The 22,284-nt window shown below is 42.4% G+C and overlaps 1 protein-coding gene across 1 annotated transcript in view; it reads left to right on the forward strand.

Moving 5' to 3' along the window:
• PTPRT (protein tyrosine phosphatase receptor type T) overlaps positions 1-22,284 on the forward strand; it is a 329,075-nt gene that overhangs the window by 165,669 nt on the left and 141,122 nt on the right. The window contains 2 exon segments of the mRNA XM_062589625.1: positions 14,683-14,979; positions 17,861-17,970. Coding sequence (XP_062445609.1) covers positions 14,683-14,979; positions 17,861-17,970 — 407 coding nt within the window.

Here is a 22,284-nt window from a genome sequence, read left to right on the forward strand (position 1 = left end):
ATGCCATTACAAAACACTGTTTTCCTAATGAAGTCTTCATTATAAAATCATCTGTGTGGAGCTGTAACTTCAGTTTTGCGTTAGGTGTGCTTCACAGGCGAGATGGTAAGAACCTGATTGCAGGTGCTGCCTTGATCATGGTGTATGCACCCAAAAGCGACTGACGTGCTCCCATGTCCCGTACTAAAAATGGAAGGTTCACAATAAAGAAACAAATTATTTTTGTTTGGCAAGCCAGCAGAGCATGAAAACCTTCTGGTGAAGAACAAATGCAGACCAGCAAAATGACATTTTCATGATCTGTTGACCACCGCCATACTTTAAGCTCTTTAATGGTGCTCCAAGTTAGCAGTGGAAATTATATGCTGTGTTTGTATTTATAAGTGGTGATAAATTGCTAATCACATCAACGATTAACGGGCAGCTCACCTGATGAAAGGAGATGTTGTCAGATGGCTTCTACAGGCTGTCATTTGCTCAAGAACAAGTATGTGCTTTACAGGAAAGATGCTAGCTTCAGCCAGAATAATTAGGGAAAATGTAGATGGGAGCTGTATGTCTAATGGAGTTACCCTCCACTGTCGCTCTCAGAGGGCTCTCTTGAAAATCAGATCTGTAATGGATATTATGCAGATTTGAAAGAAAAATGAAACATGCGACTTTTTTTTTTTTATCTGCTTTTGATGTTACATTCGACTTCTTTCATCTCCGAGGATAAAAGTAATTGAACTATAATCCCAAAGAGAGTCTGATATACAAATCAATAAACTGCTCCCACAGGAGGGAATTTTATTTTGATGAGCATACTGGTACCTACCACCTCCCCGAGCTGTTAGGTTTTCATTAGGTGGTCTCGTACTATTTAACGCAGCCAGCGCTGTCTGGATTAGAGAGCATAGACAGTGAATAAGGCAGCTACGCTCTCTGAATATCACAAAACGAGAGCAGCTCTTTACCTCTCTTGACTGGCATCCTAAATTTTAATTTGGGTTCTGAGAGCCAGCCGCTGTCTTTCTGTTTCTGGGCTCTGGTGGGAATGTGCAGGGTAATGAAAGCAAAGGGCCGGCGCTGCCCGTGGAGGTAGTGAGCACGGAGGCAGGTGCAGGGCAGGCTTCCTCTGCTGAGTGCTGGCCTAACTTGACGGTGACATGCAGAGGAACTGGGGTCCTTTGTAGTTCTTTTTGCTGCAGTGTTTTCCAGTGAGCTTGGGTCATGTATTATTTTCTATTATTATTCTTGTGTGGGTTTTTTGTTGTTGTTTTTTGGATTTTTTTTACATGCCCAATTTCATGTGTATGCTCTGATCAATATTATGACATTGCCTCAGGCTGTTTCTCTGTGCGCAGAAAAAGGGAATTTGTGTCCATGTTGCAGGAGCTTATAATCTAAATATGGTAACAAACAGAATGTTGCTTCCCAAAGCACAGCTTTGGTGAATGTTGACTGTACAAGAAGTTTGCCTCGTAACCTACTTTTATTCCCATGCCGTAACTCAGAGAATGAGGTGCAAAGAGAGACCACCAGGAGGGGGTTGGAGGTGGATCTGGTGGTCCTGTCTGCAGGAGTGAGCCAAAGCTCCCTAAATAAGAATTTTCTCTTTATGGCCTGTCTAACTTCATTATTTGGGCTGAAATGTTAAATACAAACAACCTCCAGAATGCTTTGGAAATCTTCAGCCATTTCTAGTAAGAGGAAATGCATCTGTACAGAGTGGGGGATAACCTGCAGGAAAGCAGCTCTGCAGAGGATTTGGAGGTCCTAGTGGACTGTGGGCTGACCATGAGCCAGCAATATGCCCTTGTGGCCAAGAAGGCCAACAGTATAGTGGGTTGCATTAGGAAGAGCATTGCTGGCAGCTCGAGAGGGATGATCCTTCCCCTCTACTTGTGAGGCCAGACCTCGAGTACTGTGCCAAATTCTGGGCTCCCCAATACAAGAGAGATACAGAGCTCCTGGAGCAAGTGCAGCGGAGGGCTACTGAGATGGTTAAGGGCCTGGAGCATCTCTCCTATGAGGAAAAGCTGAGAGAGATGGAGAAGAGAAGGCTGAGGGGGGCTCTTATCAATCTGCTTAAGTATCTTAAGGGAGGGTGTAAAGAGGATGGGGCCAGACTCTTCTCAGTGGTGGCCAGTGAAAGGATGAGAGGCAACAGGTGAAAACTGAAACACAGGAAGTTCTATTGGACCATTGAGGAAAAACCTCCTTACTGTGAAGGAAAACATTACTTCATTATAATAATCCATGGGCAAGAGGCACAAAGATGCTTGGGGACTGTAATAATGGTCAGGCCTGAACATATATTTTGGACATACCCTACTACCTTTATGAGGAGGCGTAGGCTGCGTTACACCAAAGGGGTTGGATGGGCTCCTTCTGAGTCCCCTGATATAGTAGATGCTTAAAATTCTCTGAAGGATCTTGGGTGATCACAATATATAGGCACAAATAAGTCAAGATTCACATTGCCTGCACAACCCTAATTCTGACTTGTCCCAATATTGAAGTGCTTCACTTTGTAACTGTAATGCTCTGGGGGGATAGGCTTCGTAGAGGGTTTTTGGAAACGGAGAAGGAAGAGAAAGTATACCTGTAAGACTTGAGAGAATGCAGCTGAGAGGATACCGGATTTGTAGAGATGGGGCATTTCCAATCTTCTACCTCTTTAGATAAATTGCGACCACCTAGGGTGCAAATCTAACGCATCTTTGGTAGGAATATTGCTATTATAATAACAAAGCAGTAGCTATTTCTCTTCTGCATTTCTTAACCTCTGCTCTGAAGAGAAGGAAATCATTAGGAGCTAGAGGACAACCAGCCATCAAACTAACTCTCTGCACTTGTTCTTGGTAGAAATTCTAGAGGGAAAAAAAAGGATTGCAGTATTTCTTTATATTGATTAAATAGTATATTAAGTGAACAAAGAGAGTGTCTCACTGTAAATGCTGTTACAACTTGCAGACCAGTGATGCCAAGCTGTGGTCAGAGTCAGTGACTAGCTGAGAGACACACTATCTTGTGATTCCTTAGAAACTCTTAGCTTACCTAATACACTTTCAGCAAATGGATTTGGATTTCTGGTAAGAATCTACCTCCTCTCCCTTTTTTTCCATTTCAAAACAACCTCTTTCAGGGCACAGTGGTGCATTTGTGTGAAAATGGCTTTGTTGCAAAATTGAAAGGCAGGATCTGGATCAGTTCCCTGCACGAGCTTTGCAATATCCCTGAAAAGTGTCATGATCTGTATTTGGCGCCCAGAGCATCGCTTAAGCTAGCGAGGGGAAAACTAATCTCTTGCTCTTTCATTGGCAGCCCTGTCGCATAGACTGATCCTAATGGGGTGGAAATGAGCTCAGCTGCCTAATTCTGTTAAAAACATAGGCTTTTTTTTTTTTTTTTTTTTTTTGGCACATGAATGCTCATCTACTTCCTTCTAGCCTTGTTGTTAAAGCCGTGGCAGCAAAGAATCAAGCCATAGTTGCCAAAAACAAAACACATTGCTTTTCTTTCCACTTCGTTTATATATATATACACATATATATACATATATAAAAATACACACACGCAGCAAGAAATGGCCAGTGCAAGAGCCTTTATTTGCCCAGAAAAGCTTCTAAGGTACAAAGATCTTGATGTGGACAAATGAGCCTTACCCTAACTTTTAGGGCATAACTAACTCGCTCATTAGCACTGTAATTTTATGTAATGCTGTAAACATTGATTCACCTTCCATGTTTCCAAACCCAGACATGAAGGCACTGTGCTCCCAGCACCCAGTACGGCTCCTTGCACTCCCACTTTGCCCCAGCTGTGATCCACAGGCAGGCTCACAGCCTTTTCTATTCCTGTCATATTCCACTGCCACGTCTGGATCTTTAGGTCAATTAGGAGTGACCTTCCTGTCCTTGTTCAATCCAGGATTCAGGTTCTTTAGTTCCAAGATAAATAAGTGTTTCCGTATAGGACTCTGTGAAAGCGTAACTGCTGAGCACCAAATGCTTTGCGTTGCTGATAGTCTTCCATGAATCCTTCATCTTTTTCTCTCCTGAGGACTGCAGAAGGTTTCCTCCTGGCAGACTCTAGTTTCGTGCCCTGGGCAAGCTATAGTCTGGTTACCATTCCTCTACGTCGAATTGGTGGGTGGAGGGCATGTGCGTGTGTGAGTGCACGTGTGCGTGCATGTGTGCGCACGTGCAAAGCTGCCCCTTTGCTGCCCCTTTATGGACTATGAATTCAAGTGTGTTAATACACAAAACTGTAGCTGGCTGCTAATCCCGTAGTTCCCTGTGCAGATGGGCTGAGTGGTGCTCTGACGGATGTGTCCAGGCCTGCACGGCAAACTGGGGTTGAGGAATGGGAAGATGCAGCTTTCTGGTTATCGGTATTGGGCAAGAGAAAATAATTGGATATTCTTCGGTAAGCCATGCTATTTCCTGTTTTGTTTTTTAAACCACAAACCAAAAGTCCCTCGAAGTTTATGGAACAGGTGAAAATCTCTCCCGCGAGAGACTTTCCTGCATGAAATGGGCTCTGCGTTGAGCCTAGTAGAGAGTTCGCTGAGCCGTTAGCGTGCCGGTGGGAGCCGTACCTGATGAGCGTGGCCAGGCTACTGCAGATTCATGCCTCTTGCTTTGCCGAACATTACGCAGTGAGCAAACCCTGAGCTGGTCTGATAATAGAAACCTATAGTAGTACAGTGGGGCCATGTGACAGGAGAAAGATTACGGGTATTAGGAGCAATTTAGGATCATTTAGAATTGAGTCATTTTCTGAACAGGCAATTAATCCAGTTGCATTTAAAAAAAGAAGGCTGCTATGTTTAAAAAGATACACTTGGGCTACAAGAAAGACTTGGAATTAAATGAGACTTTAAAAAGTGTGTGTTGGGAGTATTAACAAGGCTGCCGTAATCCTGACTCTGCGGCCTGTGCGTTCAGGTTACACAAAGAGTGCTGGCTGTGGTAGGAGCTATGTTCTCCTGATAGGCTCGAGAGCATTGCTGAAGAGCTGGTTTATCTCTGTTTTCTTGTACACAATGTCTGCGGTGCAATTCACTGAGGCTATTTCCGTAGCGGCACGCTTTTCAGATACAGATGGTCACTGCTTGAAGAAGCATTGGTGCTGCCCTTGTGCTCCTGGCTCTTTCCTCTTGGATCAACCCAGCACGCCTTGATCTTTCATGACAGGTCTATTGGTTTATTGGTTTGGGTTTCTCTCTCTCTCTCTCTCTTTTTTATTTTTATTTTATTTATTTATTTATTTATTTTTTTGCTTTTCTTTTCCTTTAGAGACTGACTGGACTGACTGGTCCTCTCCCTGTCGCTGAGAAAGGGTAGGGGGGTAGGGAAAGTTCCTGGGCCATGCAAGAGCCATGGGGCCTTGGAGATGCAGGTGACACGTTGGTGGAGAAAGTCTTAAAAGCAAAATTTGGAAGAATCTTGTTTGCAAATCCCTGTCCGGTGGCTTTGGCAGACCTGTGACACTGGTGGTGTCCACACACCGGAGAAGATGCATCTTGCTGGTGCTGCCTGGTGCCACGAGTGATGGGACACAGCCGGTTTATGGGCTTCGAGCCGCTCTGGCAGCAAGCGGGACATCCGTGCGGTCTGTGGCTCGGCGTAGGGTAACGGCACCTACGGGATGGCGCCAGGAGAGGTTTGGCATCTGCCCTGCTCGTTATCTGAGGCACTGCAGCAAGGCTGGCTCGTTAGCCGAGGTGGCAAACGAGAAAATCGCAATGGCTCCCCGCTCAGGGACAGGGAGCTCTTTGAACGGAGAAAATCTAGGACCAGGCAAGCTAAGGGGAAAGTCCCACTGCTTTCTTCGTGTTTGAGTTAAAGGTACAATCATACCCTAGGGAAAGGGCAATTGTAGGACTAAACACAGTGCATCGATCCTGTCCAGAGCAAACTTTTATCTGTCTTCTATCCCAAAGAGTGTGTATGGCATTTTGAGATGAACGTTTGTTCAAATACATACATTTGCATAACATTTAGCCATCCATGGCATTAATGGCATTGCACTGCTGACTTCAACACTCTCGGGGAAGGCAGACATGAGCATGAAATCAGAATTAAACAGCTGATCGCAAATTGCTTTTATAGCCTTTCTAAAAATAAGTTCCTGAAATACTTTGTAACCAGTACTCGCTCGCAGGGAGTTGAAAGCTTCCACCCAGGTAAGGGAAAAGCTGGGGAAAAGAGCTGAGCTGGCAAAGGTTTGGAGTCTCTGTGCTCTTCTCCGTTAGCTGGATTTCCAGCTGCCCATTTTCTCCCGTTGGTCCCATGGCCTCGTTCCCATGTAGTTTACTCCCAGGGGCTTTTTCCTCGTTTGCCTAACCTTATTTGCGTGTGACATACTCTGCTTTTCCCCAAGTCGTTATCCAATCTTAGCATTCCTAGCAATGGAGAATCTTTCAAATCTGTTTTCTTTTCTTTTTTTCGTTTTCTTTTTTTCTTTTCCTCGTTTTCTTTTTTTCTTTTCCTCGTTTTCTTTTTTTCTTTTCCTCGTTTTCTTTTTTTCTTTTCCTTGTTTTCTTTTTTTCTTTTCCTCGTTTTCTTTTTTTCTTTTCCTCGTTTTCTTTTTTTCTTTTCCTCGTTTTCTTTTCCTCTTATCTCCCTTTAGCCAATATGGCATGACGTAAAGAGAAAATCCCCTTTGATGTTACCAAATACAGGGAAACAGCTAGTCCTCAGTGCATTCAGATTTCTCATGTAGGACCAGTGGTGCCTGGTGCAAAAGGGAACTGCTGCTTCTTCTGAATCCTGAGAAAAACGGGCAAGTCTCAGGTGGCTGGGGCAATTAAAGCATTTTGGTAGCCCCCAGAAAGCCAGTGTTTCATCAGCTGAACAGCTCCTTCTAATAGATCTACTGGTAGACTGGAAACCATCTTTCACGTTTTGTAATTTGTTTTTTTGCAAGACGGATTTCTGAAATAACCTAAAGTTTTGTTGTTGTTGTTGTTTTGTTTGCAGATTGCACAGACATAAAGAGACACTGGAGTTATAAATGAGAGAAAGCCTATCTCAAAAGAGCAGTGGTTTTCTCTCTAGTGATGTTCAGAATAATTCAACAGACCCATGATTGTGTAGAGGCAGCTTCAGTTAAACATTTGCATAGCTACTGTTTTGATTACCTTATTTATTTTTATGGAAATCATTCTTTTTTTGACAGAAACTGGTTTATATATACTTCTAATCATTTCCACTTATTCTACTTGAAGAAAACAGCAGTTAACATGCACAGGAAAGGGTAATAAAAATAAATGCACATGCATAATAATGAAATAAATAGTTAAATAGTTTATTTATACATAATAAAATTAACAAATTTGTTTTAAAAAATTGCTTTTTGTTTGCCAAAACCCAAGACATCTACCTGCTTTATAGTCCCACTTTCTTGTTAGCATATTTAATTATGCTTTTGTATTTAATCATCCAAAAGCTCAGTGAAGTACGTTTTATTCTCAGCCCTGGAATACTGCCGTTACACGAATCCATGATAGATGTTTTTAATAAAACCAGTAATTACCCTTTATTGTTGTCTTAAATTATTATTTTTAAGTTTGTTATGGAACCAATAGTTTTAGGTGTAAGAGGAAGAAAGATTTTGTTTTTACCATTTAATAATATGATGGGTGAAAAAAAAGATCTAAACAGATGCTAGTAAGCAAACCTTTTTGCCAAAGCAGTGCTTCATTACCTTGTAGTTGTTTACCCGTGGAGATTTGGCGGCCGGGGTATGGCAGCCTGCGCTGCTGGGTTGCGTCCCCATCGCTCCCCCAGGCTCGGCTTTTGGCACGATGGTGGCACGTGCCAGCCTGGGAACTGGGAACGAATGGGCATGTCGTGGGGAATTTTGTAACGTGGCAGCTTTATAATGAATGGAAATATTTGCTGAGGTTCCTAAATGTTGGATAGATATGGACCCAGTTGAAGGCAATTTGAGTTGCGTTGTTTAACAAGGTTTGAGTAAGAGAGCAGAGCACGTTCAGTGGTTTTGTAATGCCTCAGGTGTTTTCCTTTTTTTTTTTTTTTCTTTTTTCTTTTTTCTTTTCTTTTCCAGTGCAGAATCAAGTTATATTTGCAGTGGAAACAAAGTAGATCAATCAAAAACTAGAGAAAATACGCTGTGAGCGCTGAAGTGGGAGGTTTACATGAAGCATTTGGAGAGCTCAGTCCTTGGCTTATCTAAGCACCTCTACTCCATTACCTAACTTGCTTCATCTTTCTTTTATAATAGGTTCAGCTGTGTGCCAGGGGCTGGCTCTTCATTTCTCAGAGAATGCCACAAAATGGCCTATTTTAGTTCATCAGCTGTAATGACACTGGTTTCTTTGTGTACGAGCTGGGCTTCAGTTGATTGTAGGTATCTCAACAAACCGGCTATTTGTTCTGCAGTGATTTTTATTGTGTTAGGCCCGTTTTTCCCTTCTCTTCTGCTTTTCTCTGAGCAAGTCTTTTCTCAGCACATGCTTCTCTATATAATTACCTGCCTGCAGCGCGCTCTGCCCTCTGCTTTTAGCCTAGTGATGCCCAAACTGATTAAAAAAACATAATTTAGATGCACATGTTAGGGAAATGTTCTTTATGCAGAAAGGGGCAAAGCCAAGAGACTTTTCCAGTATTGGAAGACTGGTGCACTCTGTTTAATCACTTTTTGTCTGTCCTGTCTACAAAAGGCATTTATGCCACGTTCATGCTAGGAAGGCGTTGCAACAGGATGGACGGCATCTGTAGGAGTTGTAGTGCTCAACCAAGAAACCCTCTCAGTAGAAGACGGGCTGCACTCCTGGGCCAGCTGTCGCTCTGCAACGTCCACACCGGTGAGGAGGGAGTTCCTAGGAAAAGCCTGCGTGGCGGTGTTTCTTTGAAGAGCTGTCTTGCCCTGAGTTGTAGTTAAGGCGGACCACTGCGATGCTTTGGCCTTGTTTGCCTTGCTATGGATTTTACGGTAGTAAGTTTTCTTCCTTAGGTTTGGTTCATCCTAAACAATTTTGAAGAGAAGAGGAGGAAGCAGAGAGGGAAGGTGACATGGAGGAGGCTTCAGCTCCATTTGATCCCTGGAGTCAAATCATAGTTGGGCAGATTATTTTGCCTTTTGGTTTTCCATCTGTGGCACGTGAGCAGAGTCTTTGTAAAACATGCAGGAATCTACAGAGGAAGCAGGCTCTCACTGCTGATTCGCCTTCAGTAAGGACTTCGGTGTTGCCACATGAAAATCAGCCACGGTCTCGGTTTATTGTGGGAGTGGAATATTCTGTGAAGTTGTCAAGTCTGGCAAGTGCCGTTCTGTGATGCTGCCAAATCAGTATTTTGTAAAAGGAAATGAATTTAAATATTTCTGGGCTCTGCAGAGAGTTTGTACCCAGCTGGTAGCTAGGAGAGCACATTCTTTGGTCTTACTGTCACCTGGCAATGTGGGCAGGCATCTCCTTGCCTTCAAAATGGTTCAAGAGTTTTCAAATTTATGTTCGGACTGCTCCGTCCCTATCTGCCTTCAGAATGATAAAGCAAACAGCCCGACGCTCCTTGAACTCTTACATGGCCCTGGAAGCCTGTTGGTGTCCTAACACTTGTATTCTGTAGGACTTCTCCAGCAGGAACATATATCAAGAAGGTGAAACTGCACGTATCATTAGACACCCTACTAGAAACTAATTACTCTGAACTGCGGATTTTGTCCGCTTTGCAAGTAAATTCCAGAAAGTGCAAGCACTAGCATTAAACTGCGCCGCTTAGTCTTCGTGACAAGATGAAAAATAAAGGGACTAATTTTTAAGTAGTTAATTTTCCATTTCTTTAGTAGTTACTGATTGCAGAACTCTCTCTGCCACACTGAAATTGTCTCTGTAACAAGAGAATTTTTAGCAACTCTCTGTATTGGCTTTACCATTAAGAGTGAGCGGGACGGATATATTCTAACTTGCTCAGGCAGCAGTAACGTACGGAGTGGCATTATTCTTAGTGTGTGTCTGAAAAGGTTGAAGTTACCATCTGGGAAAGATTCATGAAGAGATGAGGCTCCTTCTGAGGAGCGGACTGCATCAACATTTACCTCTGGAGACTCTGATACTCTTTCAGGTAGAAAAGAGTTACTCAAAGGAGGACACAGAGGTGTGCAAGAGCACTCCGTGCATGTGCCCGAGATCTGCAGCATCAGCTTCTGCTAGCAGGAAGATTCATTTCTGGAGCTTTAATAGAGACCTGTCGTGAAATGGGCTGCACAGCTGTAATAGCCTGAAAAATAATGGAAAAACATGTCCACTTTCTTTTCCAGCTGGAGAAAATGAGAAGATATTTCTTGCTAAGCATGTGCTATTATTTGTTACAGTATGCCTAGGGAAAAGGGCCATGGACCTTGCTGGGTGCCCAGATACTAGTTGGCCAGCTTTGGCCTATAAGCTCGGGTATGGGTGTGAGTGTGTTTGTGGGTGTGTGTTGAGGAGAAGGCAGGAATCAGACTTGCACACATTTTCATTCTTTATCAGAAAGCATCAGCTTAGGACTCGTGGAAAGCTGCTGCACCCATCATGCTCATTTTTCTTCCCTTTGAGCATTCTCCATCTCTGTAACCTACTGCTGAGAGACAGGATGTAATCACTGGACACTTGCACCGTTAATAAACTCTGCCTCGTGTTCTCCGTCGGGTCAGGAGACGTGGGCAACGGGGCCTCCGAGCAGTACGGACGTCTTCTGCTCAGTGCCCTGTCTTCACTGACAGTACCAATTTCTTGCAATTAGGCTCCTGCAGCAGGTAGTTAACCTGAAGGGCAGCGGATGATTGTCTGTGTTTAACTTCTCTGCTCAACTTCGGCTTCGTATTCAAACCCCAGTGCTTTGTCATTACTTGCTTTCCCCTCTATTCTTCCCAGGATGGAGAGGTATAAAGCAGAGACAACTGTTGCTAACCGTTTAAATCAATCTTTGCCTTTCTGTGTCTCACCTTGAGCCAGAAGACTGCAGTGAACCAAATGAGATCTGTAACACTCAAAAAGGAAAGAACAAAATCAGCCGCAAAGTGGACTTTGAGTAGAATGGTGATAGCTGGAGATACCAACCCCTGAACATTATTGCAGGTCACTGAGTCAAAGGCGTCTGCTTACACTGACCTAAAGACTGAGATCATAGCTGAAGCCCTGTGGGTTTCCACTCTGGCCACCTGTCCATCACAGCTACTTCAGACAGGTTCTTGCCTTGCTAAGGATTTGCAGCAGCCTGCCAAAGCAATGATGGATATTGAAGAGCTGATGGGAGATCTGGTATTATTCAATCCTTGATTATGACAGCAACTTTAAAAATGTATCTAAGAGTTCAGCCAGGCTGAAATAAAAATACTGAGTTTGCACAGTGAAATCCCAGAGACTGTGATTTTGTTTGCATGTGTTCAAGACTAATTGCAGTAGGTCACTGGTGGCTATTTCATTGCTGCTGCCTGTTAAGAATTTCCTTTACATGATCCCTAAGCATTAAAATTGAGTCAGTCCGTTTCTGGCTTGCTTTGGCACGATTTTTTTTGTACAGCTGAAGTTGAGGTGTACATTAGCAGGTTTTCTTACCCAGTGAAGTGTAATAATTTGCAGGATTTTCATTGCTTCATTTGGAAGCTATAATTCCAAGAGTATGGAAATGGAGCAGTTTGTCCAGTTTGCAAATATTCACTGTTAGTAGATGGTTGTAGTTCAATTATAAACATTTTTATTTTTCTTGTTTGTTTGGGGGAAATAAGTCATTATTACATCATGAAAAATAAGCAGTGTGATACAGTAGAGTCCTGGGGGTAGGTATTAACACCTTCTGAGAGTAAGATTGAAACAGAAGTGTATATATTTAGAAAGCTAAAATGCAAAGGGAGTTAAATGGACAAGATGGTAGGACCACTCTCCTTTGAAAACAACAGTACAAAATCTCATCTTTGACAACAAGCAAAAATGGCTCATACTGCAGAGGAAATCAGAGAGGAAAATGCGTTCAAAATTATATGGTCTCAGTTTTCAGCAAAAGGAGATTGCAGCTGTGAGAAGGGAGCAAGAGGGACTTGTAAAACTCCCCAGGTCCTGCTTCAATTTGTTGATTTAGTTCCAGTCTGGTTTCTTCTTTTCTGATGCTGAAGTTTAAATAGTTTTTATTTATGTATTTATTTATTCCCCTTTTGCTCAAGAAACTAGAAGGCCATTTGATGGCAAATCAAGTTCTTCCCCCTGTCTGCACCTGCTCCTGGAGACTCTTCAGACTATGAAACCTGCTTCCCATTGCTGCTTTCACTGTGAGCTACAGCATCACAGTCACTTTTTTTCGGGACTGAAAAATCTCAAATTTTAAGACTGCCAGCCCAAGAACAGATAGTTCTTGGAGAATGTTGTGTGTTCGGTGATACAGACTTGTAGCCTAGCAGGGTCTCACTTTGTGACTCAAACCCATCTGCAGTTAATAGGCAGGCTATTCAAATCAGAAGGCTCAACGGTTGAAAAACCAAACAAAGGCTTCAGGTGGTATCTTGGAGCATTTACAGTACAATTTTGAGCTATAATTAGAAACTGTTTTAGAGATACGACACAAGCCAGCTTCTGAGACTTCTTGTGGGTAAGAAAGGAAAAGGCAACAGATGAGACAGAAAACTAAAAAGTGCGAGTAATCTTGCCTAGACTTTTCTGTCTGGGTTTTGGACAGACGTCTTGTTGAGGTTGATGCTCAGTCAGAATCGTTTCCTGCCCACTAATGGACTCAGCACATCTGACATCAATAAACCAAACACCCTCTAATTACCTATTCTTCCATCACGTCACCGACTTAAGGAAAATAACGGTAATTTTAAAAAAACCCACCATAATGTTAACATGGGGATTAATTGCCATCTTCAGCTGCAGAGTTGCCTTAGCATGGACGTTTATGCTGTCTCTCAGCCACTTTCCCATTGGGGTCTGTAGCTGATTACTTGGCGTAGCAGAGAGTGTCCTGAAGGACAAGCCTCCTTCTGCATCTCTTTTTTTCTGCTTTTCTTCTTCTCTTTTCTTCTTTTTTTTTTTTTTTTGTATTCTCTCTCTCCGATGTGTCCTGGAAGGAGGCTTGTGCTTACCTTTGCGGTTTCAGAGGCCGAAAGTTTTCACAGAACTGTTCTTTTGTTCACCTTAGTTACCCACGAGTCATCTGCAGAACTGTTCTTCGGGTGGTTTTACAGGAAGTGGATGATTATCACTTATGCTAAGCAATATATATATATCCATGTATTCTGTAATCTATGGGGTTTTGATACACACAGCCCTAAGGAATCTCGTTGAAGAGGTGTTTGCTGGGTGGCATGGCTTACGTGGAATCCTAGATGAGTCACAAGCTTTGATATCCCGTTTGAAAGTGTGTTCACCAGCGTGTGTAGTAATACAAATATTTGAAGTGGTGTTCATCTCGTAGCTATTTTCCCATTGCCCACTGTTAAAAGAGTTTTTTAGAAGTAATATGGAATATACTGGTTATTATATTGTGTTTTCTGCTGATGCATTAGTTAAAGTCACTATTATTCTTTCAAGAATTACTAGAAGGCTTTTTTCTGCATTAATTATCTTCCAAAAATGTATAGCTAGTATTTGGGACTCTTTGAGTTCTTTCTTTCTTTTTCTTTTTTTCTTTTTTCCTTTTGTTTCCATTAAAATGTTCTGTTCTTTCTTGAAAATGTGAGAAAATATAGGAAAACAGTGAAGTACTTCAAATTGTGCTTTAAATCAAGAAAATCTCTGTGAAATTACATGTTTTCTAATCATATTGCATAGGTATAATATATTGAACAAAAAGCAAGCTACACAAGTTGAAGAAATGTCATATAAACTCTGGCATATGTGGTATTACTACAATGTGACTGTGACATATCTCAAAGACTTACTGGTTTTGCTCCCCTGTTCTTTATATCAGCGTGTCTGGCAGGGTGTACATTTATGTTTTATGTAAAAGACAGAGTCTGTAGTGAGAGCATTTGAGTTAGGCTGTTAAAAATAAACTAAGGAACAGCAGGTGAAAATGATTCCTACACATGAATATTCAAACTTTACCTCAGTCAGATCATGTAGAATGAAGAAAGAGTGATAAAACTTTGTGAGGCCAAGACATTGATGTGATGTGACGTAAAAGCTTTATTGGCACGTGACTGAGATGACTCATAAAACTTGCTCAAGGAGTGATGTGATCCATCTTCTTTGACCTCTGAGCAGAAAGAATGATTTTAAGGTTGGCAGAAGGCTCTAGGAGTTACAAAACTCTGTCAGTGATTTCCTGTATAATTGCATCACTTAGGGCTGGGCTCAGCAAGGTATTAGGCGCTTCAAGTAGGCCATCAAAATTATTATTGTTGATGTTAAATAAGAAAATGGGACTTTCACACTACCTTCAGGATGGGAATCCTGCTTCCACCATTGGATTCTTGGACCTCGTGCAGGAACCAGGAGCGTGGCCTCTGTTCAGGGCCCTGCGGTTGGGGCCTTTCAGTGAAAATTCAGGATAACGTTTGTGCACGTGACATGAATTTCCTTGTGTCCTTGTTCCTCTCTCTAAAAGGTGAATAGCAGCACTGGGTTCCTTTCCATCGATGGGACCTTTGGGACTGTGAGGTACTCAGACACTCAGGTCGTATGGAAGGAGGCATGTTAATGGACAGCTGACTTCTTATAAAGTGTTTTTTTTTCATCTGCTTGTTTCACAGATCCAGTCCACGGACCGCAGAACGTGGAGGTAGTCGACATCCGCTCCCGGCAGCTGACCTTGCAGTGGGAGCCCTTTGGTTATGCGGTGACCCGCTGCCACAGCTACAATCTCACGGTCCAGTACCAGTATGTGTTTAACCAGCAAAAATTTGAAGCTGAGGAGCTCATTCAAACCTCTTCCCACTACACCTTGCGAGGCCTTCGGCCCTTCATGACCATCAGGCTGAGGTTAGCCCTCTCTAACCCCGAGGGCAAAATGGAGAGCGAGGAGTTGGTTGTGCAGACTGAGGAGGACGGTAAGTGGTGTTGGCTTGCTTGTTTTTTGCGGGAAGACTGGCACGCTTCGAGCCGCAAATAACAGCGTGACCTCTCCTCCCACCGGATTTTTAAATGGCTTCACTAGACGGGATGTGGGTTATGTGAGTAAAATTTGTAGGTGTAAATAATTTCCATTTTGCAGCAGTGCTCTCACAAGGGCAGGGCTCCCTGAAGCGCGGCAGAAGGAGAGATGCCGGGCAGCGTAGTTACAGGATAGCAGTGGGTTTAATTCTGTAGGAGTCATGATCTAAACTCCCAAGGGCCCTTAGGGCAGTGTCCTTTCTCATACAGACAAATATAATTTTGGCATTTGGTGATTTTATTTTTTTTTTTGCTTCATTTTACTACCCCAAAAAGCTGTGTAACATCTTGCTTTTCAGCATGTATCTCTTTTTAACGCCAGGCTTCTGGACGTAGCGTTTGGTGCTAATGCATTGGGTGCTAACTCTTCCGTTCATGAGACAAAAAGGCAGTTTTCAGGAAGTACTGATGAAAAGCTCTAAAGTATTATTTTCCCATCTTTGCTAGCTCAGACCAAGGACTCTCCTAGCCTGCAGCATGTTAAAAAGAAGCGCTCTTTTGCTGCCGGAGCAGTTAGGAGGTGCTGCCCAAAGTTTTGCTCAGCTGAAAGTGGCTCTAGCGTTCCAGTATATCATAAAGAGGACATGAGAAGATGGCAAATCTTTCAGAAAAATGAGCAGGGTTTTTCATCAGACCGGCTTGGGAATGTGTTTAGTTATCTTTTGCAGCATTAAAATTTAGCTTGAGTAGGCGGATTTTTAGCTGGCCTTGTAGCCGTAATGAAATATAAATCTTACATTGTTACTCTACTGAGGAAATGAACCTTTCATATTGATAAAGGGGTGCAGGCCAACAGCATCTTTATGCCAAGGTGCAATCTGGCTGTTTAGGTAGGTGGAGTTTTATTGTTGTGCGGGTGAAAAGGACACATTAAACTCCCTACTGAATGCAGCTATCCATTGGTGTTGCAACCAGAATGCGAGATAATTCTGTACTCAAACCCTATCTGTTCGCTATTTCTCAGAGGAAGTTGGTAAATGCACAAGTCGGCTTGTGAGCAAAATGCAAACAGCCAGTGCTGCAGTCTTAGAAATCAGGGGAGAACACTTGGCCGTTGAAGAAGAGCATCATTCCCATCTCAAGTGCCACCTTGTGTAACACCTCAAGGTGTTACATATAGAGCCTGTCTCTAATGGTTCCAGGTGGAGGACATGAGCTAAGATGACAGGCATGGAAAGCACTGGCAAATAAAGGCAGAAAAAGAGCTGGAATTACTCATTGAAACTATTTTTTCTCTAGATTTTAACAGACCTCCACAGGTGTCTTTTTGTTAGAAAGACACATCCCGCTTCCTTGTGGATGTACTGTTCTGCTAAGCGGGTGGGAGCAGTGTTCTGTGGTGGAGAGAGAGTGGTGGGTTTGTTAAATCCACAGAGTTGTTGAGTAGTTCCTGGAGGGAGCGAAGCTCTATTGGAAATATCTCTGGGTTGTTCCAGAAGGGTTTTGAGGACAGGGAAGGGATTAAAGCAAGATTCGCTGTAACTTCAGCCGTCATTCCTGTAGCTACTGTAGGCATTTCTGTAATTTCAGGGTGCTAATGGAATGGCTTGGCCTAGCTACCACGTGCTACCTAAGGGGCCTCTGCCTTGGCCTCCAGAAGTTTAGCCAAATGCTCAGGGAGAGAATTAAGGAGTCAACACGAGTATGTTTATTTGGTGACAGTGCTTTAACTTGTCCTAATGAGCGGCCAGATTTGTAGTTGGAAGTTCCCGGGCTGCATATATGTGATACAGCGAATGTGAAGAAATCTATCTAGCTCAGGACAAAACCCAGACAAAGAGACATTTAAACGATGAGAAGGTCATACTGAAGCTAGGAGTAAATAGTGTGCAATACCATCACTCCGTTCCATTGCAGAGACCATCCTAGGTTATATTCTCTGATTGACCAGACTTTTGGAAAAACAGTACAAGGCGTACTACTAGGCGTAGCTTTGCTAAATGGGTCAATGAATGTTGCTGGAGATCTAATTTGTCCGGAGTTAGCTAAGTTGTCTTCTGCATCTTACTGCGTTTTGGTGTTTGGACATACTCTGAGGTTTTTTGGTAGTATAACAACCTGTGGAAGCAGGACTGGCATCTTCGCGTGTTGGGACTTTTCTTTGAAAAATGCAAATAATACTACTTAAATCACTGAATCTTTATCTGCAGAATGTTAATTGCTATTATTTGCCCTTGCGTAAATAGCTGTGTGTGAGGCTATGTTAAATTGGACTCATTTGTTGAAGTTTGTGTTTGAAAGGTACAATTTTTAGCAGTTTAGTGTTTAAATAGAAGGGAAAACCAGAAAAAATGAATATAGCAATGGAATATTGATGTTTGGAAGTAGTAAGATCAGTGCATAACTTGGCATAAGATTAAGCAATTATTGTGTGATGTTATATGGGATCGGGAAACAAAAATTTGTGTGTTTATCTGAGGGAAGCACTTTCTGCTGATTGACTAGATAAACTCTTGTGAATTCACTTTCTGTAGTCTTTGATTCCGTGTCAGGTACTCAAAGATCTATTGCTGCTATGCTGTGCTGGAATAAGGGCATATTGATGATTACATCATTTTGTCATGAATTATGATTTTATTTATGGTGTAGTGGCTGCATTGGGGTTTTCCTATTTGAACTGAAGGTTAAGAATAGGCCAATGGTAGTGTCTTGGGGGTTTGGAGGGTTTTTTTTCCCTGCAGCTCTGAACATGCAGTCGGATGGCCTCTTGGTGTCTTCTGATGTGTGTGGCAGCTGGAGCTGGTGGTAGCTTCTAACACAGGTTTTTTATTTGTGTAGTTCCTGGACCCGTTCCTTTGGAATCCATCCAGGGAGGACCTTTTGAAGAGAAGATCTATGTTCAGTGGAAGCCTCCAAATGAGACAAATGGCGTCATTACGCTCTATGAGGTAAGGAGACCAGATTGCTGTCAAGGAATACATGCCATAGGGTTTTTTTTCATATGTGTTTAAGCCAGTCTTGAGCTCTGAGAGATTTCAGCAGGTTCTAAAAGAAATCGGACTAAAATAGATGAGAAACTTAAAGGTAGTCTGATGCTGTCATTGAAAATGTTTTCCAGTTTGGGAAAAAAAAAATCTTTAATCTGTATTTATGGTAAAATGAAAGCCATACATTCCCTCATGTCTCAGGTGTTTAAATGCTGCCCTTTTTGTTTTTTCCCCTACAACATTTGCAAGGTCTTTTCCTTTCCTTTCTGTTTCTCGAGGTATACTTCTGTTAAGTTTTATGCCATCTTAGAATACTGCAACTAACAGCTCTCTGGCTTCCTAGTAGTCATAATGCTTTTCAGCCACCCAGCAGAATACAACCATTAGATGTTATCTTACGTTTTTTGCTCTGAATAGATATGTCCTTCTTGAATCTTTCAATAATGTGTATTTCTATCAGCAACCCTCTCAAACAAAACATAGAGCTGATTATAGGAGGCTCATGGGCCATCCTGTAGAGGGTGGAACAAATCAAGCATGATTCTAGGGTGCATCAGAGGAGCTGATTCTAGTTGAGATATGGGAGAGTTAATGTGGTTGTATGTGGTTCTGGGGAGACTGTTCCTTATGCCTATACGTGAGAAAAAAAAATTTTTAAAAAGGACTGCTTAGGGGATCATGGGAAATGGGAAGACTCCAACAGAAGAAGATAAAGGCATGTTTATTAAACAGTGGAGAGTGGTACAGTCTGAACCGGTGCTGATTGAACATGCTTCAGTTAGTAGATTGTGTCCATAGGTGTCATGCAGAAAGGTGTGACATGAAGGGGCAAGAACCACTTGCCTGCTTTCTGCTTTACACTGGAAGAAAGTGCAAACTTATTTTGGAGGAGGTGTGGGTATGAGAAGTGAACTTTGACACTGCCAACAAGATTTTGGGAACGCTTTCCTCCTCCCGATTAGCTTCTCCTATGGCAAGGGTTGGAATGGCAAGTCGTCCTATGATATGTCACTCGTAGGTCTGCTTGCTCACAGTGGGTCCCACTGGGTGTGTGTAACACAGTGATCACCTAGTGGAACAAATCAACTAGGTTTAACATCAGTCAGCGCTACAGTACAAGCAAGAGATGGCAGTTTTCTCCTGGGCTTAAATGTAACTGCACTTCTAGGTCTTCTATGCAGCTGGCTTGCAGAAGGGTACATTGAATTTGATATATTAGAACTAAATAAACAGAAGCTCCTCATGCTAATTTTTGCCATTACAAGCAGGAAAAGTCTTTGATTAAAGTAAGCAATCATGTTTTGTTGGTCACTGCTGGGACGCTTGTTAAAATCTGTGTAAGTTGCATATCATCTGTCTGCCTCCAATTCCATGTTTTTATATGTGTACCACAGGTTATCCTGTGTAAGAAATATGTGTAAGAAAATATGTGTAAGAAATTATGCAATTAAGCTATCTATATTTTTTAAGGAATTGATTTGAATAGAATCAGTTGAAAATTCATTCTTGTTCTGGCAACACTGGTGACCTATGATTGAACGCATTTAGAAATACACCAAGTCAAACGATGCGAAAATAACTCCTTTTAATTTTTAAAGAGGCAGTTTCCTGCTAAAATATTGCCTCAGGCTCAACTCACTGAGAGGACTTCAGCAAACTGAGTAGCTTTTCTGGCTGAGCGGCTGCATAGAGATACTTTAATGCCTGCCGGGTAGTGATGCATCGTGACAGTGCCTTTGCCCCTCAAGTCACATCATTGCTCAAGTCTCAGTGGAGGCGCATGCAAAATATTCTATTCCTGATAGTCACTCTACACATGTATGACAGCTGAAGGCAAAGAGAAGTCAAAGTGAATTCCAGCTCTTCTTCCTTCTCCTCCTCCCGCTCACCTCCAGAAAGATGAAAATCCCAGTGTTAAAAACATCAGGAAAATGGAAGTGCCTGAAGGTCAACATGAGCAGAAACGCTTGCCTGTCCTCTCTCTTCCTGCATGGAGATATTCATGAAGAACAATCTTACACTCTGAGACAAGTATTCAGTCAGAGATAAAAGTACAGATGACCAGTTATGTTCAGCTTGGAGAGATGGCCAGAGCACTCTCAAGGTAGTTCAAGTCCCTATTCCAAGCAAATGTGCGTTACATTACTCCTTAGTAAGTAAAACAGAGAGCTTTTAGCAGGTTAAGATGCTTCCTTGCAACCTGCAGTTGAAGTCCAGTCTTCCTGCAAATACTGAGTAACTTCTTGTATTGCCTGGGTAATGGATAGATACTTAATACCTGCAAGTTTGTGCTGGTATTATTTTAAGATTTTATGGTGTGTGTTTAGGACTGTACTAATTCCTCAGCAGTAATGACCTCCAAAGTGTTATTTGAAACAGGGTTCAGGCGTTATTCAGTATCATCGTGATCTTGTACTGCTTTGACAGTGTTTGGCTGGCCTGCTGGTTAAAGAGGAAGAAAAATGTAGTGGTTAGTTGGTAATAAGTTTTTAGTTTGTTCAGATATTAGTTTGCAATACTGATACGGGTAAGAGTAGAAGGCTTTGACAACAAAAACAAAAAGGTCAAAACTACAACCCTAAACTAAGAACCTGTGTAGCACTTATTTATTGAGGTATCTATAGGGAATGTTGTTTCTCAGAACAACATCTGCAGTGCCAATCTGTCACCAGTAAGAGCTGGGAGACTCCGTGTAGCTATCTGGAAGCCTCACAGCTTCTTTGTTTTCTTTCATGCAAGCACCAACCAAAATTTAAGGAAAAATCCCCTCCAAAGTACAGGTCAAGAAACATCATTTTATGACCATAGGTTAGTGATTACATTGGGTATATCTGCATTACACTGGAAAGTAACTGGCTAGATTGGCACAGAGGTATCCTGCAGGTAACGGTCTCTCAAACTCCCTTAGGCACAAACCCTCCTAAGAAAGCCTCCCATTTTGCCTAGCTAAGTAATACTTCCCTACCATCACCAGCCAGCTTTATTGTATCTAGGTAGGGTATTTTCTCTCTAATTATATTAAAGTTATTGTCTGTAAGCTTCCAAATGCTTCCAAATAAACATACTGCCTATTCCGCTTACATCCCACTTGCTTTTCTTTGGGACAGATTTTCCCGTCAGATCTCTGATTATTTTTGCAGTTCTCTGGCAGACAGACTTCCATATCACACAAATTGCCATTGCTGTTTGCATGTGCCCTAGTTATGTGCCAACTGGGCTGAAATTCCGTAGCACGATCTTCAGCGAGTAATTTGGCAGCCAGCATCACTAAGTTCATAATGACTAAATACTTATAAAGAGCCTAAACAAAATGAAAGGACCTTAATGAACCTCTTTGATTTAGGCAGATCTCCTCTGATGGGCATTTATCCTTCACACTGTTCTTGTAGTCTTGTTGAAAAATAGCTACAGCTTTGCGTTTAAGGTTGGCTAATCCCCCCCCTCCACACACACACACATTCGGCTGAAGCGTTAATTGTCTCAATGGATACAGCCACAGCTGGATTTTGAAAGAAATAAATCTTCTAGATCACAAGATCAGAAGGTAATTGCTGTCTGCTTCTAGGGAGCAGAAACCTCTTGTTCAAGGGAACTTGGAAAGCCCCGAGAATTGGAAGTTTGTTAATCAGCATGCTGGAGAGATTTGGATTTAAGCCATGTAGAAAGTGAGTGGTGGCTAGGGGAGCACAGCAAAGCAGTTAATATAATGAGCATGTGCTGAATTAGTAGGTGTCAGTTTGTCTGTCCAGTCAGGTGAGTCATTGGGGAACCATGCAGAAGGCTGTTGCAAGTAAGCTGGAGCAATGGAGATAAAGCTCAAGAGTTTCAGCCTCAGGCAGGTCGCCAGGTAGGTTCAAAGTACCTAAGTACCTACACAAGGCAGATAGCTCAAGCTGTGTGCAAAACCGCAGCTAAACAGTGATGATGGATTTTTTTTCCTAGTACGTTAGTTTGGTTAGACTGCCCTATACAGATATTTTTGCATGTGATGTTCATGAAAGAGGCCTATATTACAGCTGTCTCTCCTAGCTAGCTGTCAGTGGCAGAATCTAATAATACCGGAATAAATCTTGTCCCCTTGTTCTCTCTCCTGGCAGACTGAGAGCACCACAACTTGCTTCATGCTTTTTACCTATCATGTAAAAGCTGCTGTGCTTTAGAATCCCTAATAATGAAATGATGCTTAGTGCGCTTATACTGTGTGGGACTTCAGCTGCAAAGCCTGTGTGTGCAGAGACAGATGAGTGTTTCTTTTCACCCCAATTTTGTGTAAAG

The sequence above is a fragment of the Rhea pennata genome, chromosome 16 (genome assembly GCF_028389875.1).
Source record: "Rhea pennata isolate bPtePen1 chromosome 16, bPtePen1.pri, whole genome shotgun sequence".
Classification (NCBI taxonomy): Eukaryota; Metazoa; Chordata; class Aves; order Rheiformes; family Rheidae; genus Rhea; species Rhea pennata.